This window comes from Amaranthus tricolor, chromosome 9, assembly GCF_026212465.1.
Source record: "Amaranthus tricolor cultivar Red isolate AtriRed21 chromosome 9, ASM2621246v1, whole genome shotgun sequence".
NCBI classification, from domain to species: Eukaryota; Viridiplantae; Streptophyta; class Magnoliopsida; order Caryophyllales; family Amaranthaceae; genus Amaranthus; species Amaranthus tricolor.
The window spans coordinates 29,626,364-29,634,558 of NC_080055.1; the positions used below are offsets into that span (position 1 = coordinate 29,626,364).

General features: G+C 31.8%; 1 protein-coding gene across 4 annotated transcripts; it reads right to left on the reverse strand.

Annotated features, from left to right (window-relative positions):
• Nucleotides 1-544: 544 nt before the first annotated feature.
• On the reverse strand, nt 545-5,686 carry LOC130823588 (E3 ubiquitin-protein ligase RMA1H1-like). 4 transcript variants are annotated; one of them, XM_057688252.1, is made up of 2 exons: nt 5,454-5,686; nt 545-2,022 (listed from the first exon to the last, which is right to left on the reverse strand). In XM_057688252.1, the coding sequence occupies exon 2, from the start codon at nt 1,976-1,978 to the stop codon at nt 1,286-1,288; it is 693 nt and encodes a 230-aa protein (XP_057544235.1). In that variant the 5' UTR covers nt 1,979-2,022; nt 5,454-5,686; the 3' UTR covers nt 545-1,285. The 4 variants fall into 4 exon arrangements, with proteins under 4 accessions (XP_057544235.1, XP_057544234.1, XP_057544236.1 ...); XM_057688251.1 differs by lacking the exon at nt 5,454-5,686 and adding an exon at nt 2,152-5,411; XM_057688253.1 differs by lacking the exon at nt 5,454-5,686 and adding an exon at nt 4,791-5,346.
• Nucleotides 5,687-8,195: the final 2,509 nt, after the last annotated feature.

Genomic DNA, 8,195 nt, shown 5'->3' on the forward strand with positions numbered 1-8,195 from the left:
AAAAAAAATCATCAAACTTAATTAATAATTAAGTTCGGGACTGTTGACGATTAATTAGAAATAATTATATATTTTTAGAAATCATTTACAACAGTTTAATTTTTCAATATCATTAAAGGCTTCTAGCTAGATGAGGTTTGAGGGTTGGATAGACGACCTTACCTGGTAATAATACAAATTTCGTTTTCAATTAATTCAATATTTTACGTCATTTGCGACTTCACATAAATATAAAGTACACGTACATGATATAATATGTTATTTTAATATAATTTATCATAGTCTAATAAATAATAATAAAAAAGTCTTTAGTTATTTAGAAATATTAACTTGCGTTTTAATCGTTCTTTAAATAATGATACATTTGAGAAAAGAACACTTTCACCTTTTAGAGTTTTTTATTTATAAATTTCACCTTTTGTAAAATTTAAAATATAAAATTTTACTTTTTAGATCCCATTTGTAGCAGTGCATTAGCATCAAAGAATTACCCAATAGTAGAATATGTAGCTAAATCATATATATAGGTGATGCAAGTAGTAGAGAACATATAAACATTAAACACAATTACACAAACCCAAACTCAAAATATACAAATTTGGTAAGAAACCAACAATAGAAAATGACGCTTTCTAGCAGCAACAATCATCTTTCAAAAAGCGTCAGAAAAGAGTTTATCATGATGGTAGAGGAAGTAAAGCGTCGAAACGGATCAAAAGCGCCAGATGATCTTCACCAGTTTAAAGCTCATCCTCAAAGAATTTCGAGTGTTATCGACTGTTTCGAGGCAGCTGAGAAGTATGGTGGTTTTGTGGTCTGTGAAGTTGAACCCAACAAATCACCTGTGAAGCATAAAGCGTTCTCGAAAACTTATCTGATTTAAGCATATATACGAGTGTTAGACTCAACTAATCTATATTTATAGTCACATTTCAGAAATAAAATGTATAAATGCTATATTTATCTTCAAGTGTTGAAGATCTGATATAAATAAATTGTGTAAAAAATAAGAATGTTAGTGTATAATATAAAAATAACGTAGTTGTTTTCGAATTGGGTACAAGTTTAATCGTAAAATTTGGCTAATTGACTGAAAGTGATCACATAACTGTAGATAGATCTAAATGACTGAAAACTGGATCACCAGAAAATTTTTCTGAATTCACAATCACGAACATCGAAGATATTTCTAGTAGATGCGTCAACTTTGTAATCCTACTGACCCTTTTCGAGCTATACAAGAAGGTACAAATAAGGATCTGGTACCCCAGAAGTGTAGATACAATCAGAAAAAGAAAAGGCAAAGAATAACGCAACATACAAGGAAAAACGAAACTCTGCTCAACGATTTGTCGTTCTGCATCTCTTGTCTTCTTAACCTTGTGCTACTGTCCCCGACTGTAGTATAGGAATTAGGATAATTATACAATCTCTGCGAGTTTCCGAACACTCTAGCATAGACCATCTCCCCAAACATAACAGCACTTGTTTGATTGAAGGATGAGGAGGAAGTGATTCGTTCTTCAGGTGGGGTGTAAGAGTGAACATAGGGTGGTTGATAAGGATTTCGGTATGGAAGCTGGTGGTTAGGCTGAGATGCAGCATTCAATAATGCACGGGTCCCACAAGCTGGCGGTCTCGGAGGTGTGCCCACACCCTGGGTGGAGTCTTTCGCCTCATGCTCAGAGTTGTTCGGGGATTGACCTCTGCCATATAGTGGGACCACAGTTGTGTGAGAAATTTCGGCCTTGCAAACTGGGCATTGTGGAAACTCATCTGAGGGAAGAGAGGCACTCTGCACTAGAAACCACTTATAGATGCACGGCCAGCAGTAGAGGTGCCCACAAAGGGTGACTACGGGCTCATTTGCAAAGTCTAGGCAGATATTGCACTCAAAAGAGCCATTCATATTGTCGGCTTCTTTTGGAGCAGCTATATCAGATTTACATTTTGGAGTAAACTGCTGTTCGACTGCCATGGATTCCGTAGCTTCCTTCAGCTAACAATCGCGCTACCAGTTACCTGAAAGACACAATAGAGAGGCTACAATGAGTTGAAGGGATCTCAATTTTGCTATCAAGAGAATACATCAATAATTTCCAAAAAGCTTTAATGCCAAAATATGAGTTGGCTACATATAATAAAACAAACCTACGTGAGAGAGCGTTGATAACAATTATATTATTTCACTCAGCTCTATATATGACTTTTGACAATAAGAGAATGAAAGAAAATATCTTGCACATTAACACTCGATCTTATAAGAAGATGTTAGATGAAAATAAATAGAAAATGCAACCACTTGCAAGAGCACATAAGTGCATGTATGACACACTTCAATCATTTACGCAGTGAAATCAGGAAGAAACATCAGAGGGCCCAAAAGGGCATAACCTAGCTGGATTTTGTTCAAGGGAACTAAAAGTCCAAATAAAGCTAATCCAAAGACACAAAGCAGATAAGATGAGAAATATCAAATATGATAGTATTCAATTATGTTATGTGATGGAGAATAATCTCCAGGGACCACTTTGTCCTAATCAAGCTGAATGGATAAGAACAGGCTGAATGACACAGCAATTTGCCACTTTTGTCCCCAAGCTACATAAGCAAAAACGGATAACTCTTCCACCAAAGATACCTGGAACTAATTTAAGTTCAGGACCAACCACATGCTACCCAGCATCAAGGGCAGCATGAAATAGTCAGTTAACGATTACTGATACACAAATGATAACTCTCCCTGATTCTGAAATAAAGAACGGATAATGACCTTGAAAACAGACCATGACTAAGATTTGCTATTACCATGACAAACCTTCTAATTTATTGGTAGAGGAACTTTCTAAATAGTTGGCAAATACAGTACTATATGTACTTTTAGATTGCTAACTCAATTTTTGTCCCAATATCTAGGGGGATATTTAGATAAAACTACATTCGACCAGGAAACTGATAAAGCTTGTGCACTTCTAGTCCTGTATTGCAACTTTTCCTTTAACCCTTTCCATACACTCTAATAAGGTGCAATTTTGCAAAGCCACATCTAACCATTCTAAGGGACAAGGGTGAAAAAAATTTTGCGTCCAACCAATCCTCAACCTCAAAACTCCAAAGGCATGATTACTTGATCATACTTCAGTTCTAGTTATTATGTAAACAATTAAATTTGATTAGTAAAAGAGTTAAAGTATACAACAACATGGCATTAACCCAATGTCATCAAGTGACTCTCACCTTACTCCACAATTGTTACTGTACCTAGGTGGTAGCAAAGAAACTGTTTTTGTTGACTCTTAATTGCAATCATGATATTCAAAATTCACTTAAATACGAAATGTGCATGATCTAATCAATCATTTTAGAATAGTTCATTATAATCCAAAACAAAAAAATGTTTTCTTGGCCAAAAGTTTAAAAGTATGATTAAACAAATGAGGAGTTATATGTTAATATCTGATAACATCATTAATCATTATACACTGACATGAACGATAAAGCACCAAGAATTTTGGTAGTTTCGGTATTTCATGCAAGGTGAGAGGATATTCCAATTTTCCAACTCGATATCAAATATTAACAAACATTACCGGAAAATCATAATAAATGATGCAAGTAAAAGTCCAAACGGCAAACAGGTTTGATCAAAAACAAATTGAAAAAATTTCTGATTGACCTGACTTAGTCGTCTCATGTTGGATCAATGAAAATGGGTTGTTCATACGCAAACAGCTAAGAATAGCCACACCAGTTGACTCTTATTTAGGCATAAAATTAATCAAAAGTCAAAACAATTGCTCACTAAGCAAAGGTACTCCATGCCGGCAGATAATTCATTGAATCTAGGTAACATTATGTGTTCTCAATGTATTGCATGTGCATACAGTCTAGCATCTCACAAAAATAGAAACGTTTTTTAGGACAAGGTAAGAGAAGAAATGAATAATTTTGTCCATCCAATGCCTCAAATTCGCACTAGGAATACTAGTAATCAGGCTTTCCTTTCTATAGTAGCACAATTGATTTATGTTCAAATCTTCATTGGAAAGAAAAAAAAACAGAATAGATTTTAAATAAACAGACTATAAAAGAAGTACAATTAAAAACACAGTTTATAAATTGAATATTTCAAGATAATACTTCTAAGCTAAGATAAAAGAACAAAAACAAAACTCTCAATTTTCAAATCAACAAATTACTTCTATTAGGAAGCATCTGATGTTGAAATTTCAAGTATTTACGCAATATGAACATGATTGCTATTTTTTATTCAATGGTTGAATTTGGCAAGGATTTCTGACTGGGGTTTCTCATATCCCACATATACCAAATGACTAAGCGCTATGTCCATCAAACTACCTCCTAAAACCATAGGAAAATAATGCACATCCACTATGTACATCCTTAGTCAACTCTAAACTCATAAAAATAACTCATTCTAACTATTCTGTAATATTATAATCTGCATAAGAAACTGCTAGATGTGACAATAACACATAAACCAAATATTTTTTAAATGAAGGGTTATGATATATTTCTACAATAAATATTGATAAACATTAAATGCATTGCCCAAATGGTTGCAAGTTAGAAATTTCTGACAAAATTATGCAGTTTAATACTCACTCTTTTCCCATTTGATGATCTCATTTGTTTTTTGCACAGTTTGCAAAGCATGTGTTCAATATTAAATATCTTAAGTGCATTTCATAATATAGAAAGTTTCTCTCTCCTTACAAAGAACACTCCTTGGCAACATCAAATGAAAACGAAAGAGTACTAAAATATACCTAGCCAGGGTATGAATATATTAACCCATAAATGAATATCCATTTTTTCCCTCTGCTAAATAAAGCCATTCATCATCTGGATCATCTTCCCCTAACAATCCTAGAAGTAATATAGCAGAGTAATTTACAGCGATAAGGGTAGAGATAATGGAAGAATAAGTGGTGAACCAAAGATATTAGTATAGAGTGGGATGAACACTCATCTCTACGTAGTGTGCAGAACCTACCTGACAGTCATTCTGCCGTGGTATGTTACACAATTTAGTTATAATTCAAATGACTCGGGGCATAATCTAGATTCTAGGCATGTCCGGGCCTAAATTTCCTTCCAGGCAAATAATCACTTTATAAAAAGGGAACGGAGTATGTATAATTGTAATTTTGAAAGGAAATCAAAGCAAAACACCAGCTAACTTATTTCAACTTCAATTAAAGAAAGGTAACTCCACCATTAAAGAATGCTAACTACGAATTAACAACATCCATAATCCATTCAATTGTAAGATTCTTGCAAGAAATAAACTGATTTTTCTTAAAAGTAAACAGTAGAAAAACCCTAGAAAGAAAAATTAAAGATTGAAAAACAATAGACATGCAAATTAATAGAGAGATAAAGAAAATGACAGAAATGAAAATGAAAAAATTGGAAGAGAGAAAGCGAACCTGCAAATTGAAGGTAGAAGAAGCTTTAATGGCGGATGTAAAATGGAAGATCGATAGAAAGAGAATTAGGAGATGAATTTGGAAAAGGAGAAATTTTTGGAAAAAGTGAGTTCTTGCCGACGACAGTTGATAGTGAGTTTTTATACAAGTGTAGAGTATTCGAAAGAAACATTAAAAGTTTTGTCAGGTGAAAGACGTGGCAACACGCATTGGTTAAAATAAAAAAGCATAAAGCTTTCTTTTAAAGCAATTATAGAACAGTCTAATACATAAAGCATTCAATAATGGCAACATAGGTGGCAAAGTTGGAAAACTTGAAAAAATAAAGCTCATTTTACAATTACAATTCCCAAACTTAACACTTATTTTTCAAAATTTTTTTTCCAATCCAATCTTAAAGTAAATTTTTTATTCACTTTTATCAATAGCAAATAAAAAAATTTTAAAAATTCATCACCTCAGCAAACATAAGAGACGGTCAAACATAATCAAATTTTTATTCATTTTATGTTTTTGAATTTTTTTATATATTGAATTATCAAATAACTACTGTAAGATTTTTGGCCCATCCTCATTCTACGTTTTGATTTTGCCAATTGAGTTCATAAAAGAGATATTAATGTTTAGGGTTGATACAATATGACTACGCTATTCAACGGTCTTGGTCAACAAGTGATTTTTTAAAAAATTTGAAAGTTACGGTTTAGTTCTTGACTCATATTTCATGAGTCGAGTTATAATTCCTTCGTTTTCGTGCAAACATCCAATTATTTTTAAAAATAAATATTTATTGGATATTCAATTAATCGATTAAGACTTGAACTATTTAAGAAACTTAACCTTACAAGTTCGAGACACAGACCACCATTTTAAAACCAAGGACAGTTATTGGAAAGGAAAAATTATAAATCATACTCTATAACTCTCTGTTAAGTTAGTTATATTGTCATTTTGTTATTTGTTTGATTATTGATATGATTAGTGGAAAAATATTACAAACAGCAAATAAATGAAAGAAATATATAGATATAATAAAAAAGATAAAATAAATTTTTGTAAATGAAATTATAAGAGAAAATATGTGATTATCATTTAGGAAAACTATAACAAAATAATAAGAACGACAAAAATAAAAAAATACATCTAGTAAATTCAAATAAACTAAAAGCGTATTAATTCGATTGGATTACATAGATAATGATATAGGTTCTTTTATAGCATATCAGTATCAATAATTTGTTCCATCTCATAATTTAATCTTTTTATTATTATTAAATGTCTATTTTTCTTAAAAACACTCCACTTTCTTTTTGATATTAATTCAAAGTCACGGACTTGTTTTAATCATGTTAATAAGGTTAGAACAAGGTTAAATGTACTCTAAATAATAATAATAATAATATTATTATTATTATTATCATTATTATTATTATTATTATTATTATTAGCGTCAAAAAAACAATAATGCCACCGACTATGTCAGTGTTTGTGAACGAGCACTTAATTTTTTAATTTACATCCACAAAGTCTCCTTCTTATCCATCCTAACATGGCCCTTGGTGGAACTACAAGAAATATATTACTTAATTATTCAAACTAGCAAAAGGGAATTATTACTTATAACAAATGTTGCATGTACTTACCAAACTAAAAAATGGCATCCTATGTTTCTATATATGCTCATATGGTCTAAATCAAGAATAAGGATGGTTGTAGCTTTCGCAATATATCATTGCCACATTCATAGAAATGAAGAATATTGTCCTAAATTACCCTGAAACTGTTTCAAAATTCCAATTGATGAGGAAGTTCTAAAGAATCTATTTCTCTTTATTGTACGGGGTGACAAAATTTCCAGCTTTCTGAGAAAGTCTCTAGAATTCATATTTGAAACTGCTTCAAACAAAAAACTTCAAACAAAATTAACAAGATTAATATGTTGCAAAACCCGAGCCTAGGTTTGCAGTAAGGACGAAAACACTTGACAATGCTATTATATATATATATAGCTAATTAGTTCGATTCAGGCATGACCACTGTTGGGTGTTTAGTGAATACGTTGTTAACATTTCGTATCTTAGAAGAATATTAAATACGGCACATTTTCTGTAAATTCAGACATATTGTATAACGAGACTCTTTGATCATCGACAACATCAAATTTCGAAACATAAAATTGATTGCTATATAGTCGTGAAGAAAATGACATCTCAATTTTCTCATCCAACGGACTAAAAATAGTCTAAACATAATGCCACAATTGGCAACATGATTACTTTCACGTTAATATTTGGTAATTCAATGTAATGTAGATATAAAGGAGCATAAATTGAAATCAAGAGAAAAAATAAAAATGAGTTACAAACATAGGGTTTCATAGAATTACACCAAAGGGCCGAAAAGCTTGGCTCTGTTGTACTGACAGAGGAGGACGCCTGTTATGGTCCTGTAAACACACCAAAGAGAGGATTGAATAAGTGAACTTTGATTCAGGAGCATACAATACAACACGTTAAATGTCAAATGTTAATGTCAGATGTACACAACTTTATCCTTGTAACAAAAAATGACATTTGATGGGCTCTTAATTTCAAATATCATCTACAATTTCACATAATTATGATGCAAAAACAATATAAGAAAAATTGTCTAGAATAATTCAACCTTTTATTGATTTTCCTACAATAATCTCAAATTATGATTAACCTTGAATAATTTCAACTAATGGATCACTTAACCAAG

Excerpts from the sequence above, each read along its gene's own strand:
- LOC130823588 (XM_057688252.1), bottom strand. The coding sequence starts at position 1,978 with ATGGCAGTCGAACAGCAGTTTACTCCAAAATGTAAATCTGATATAGCT.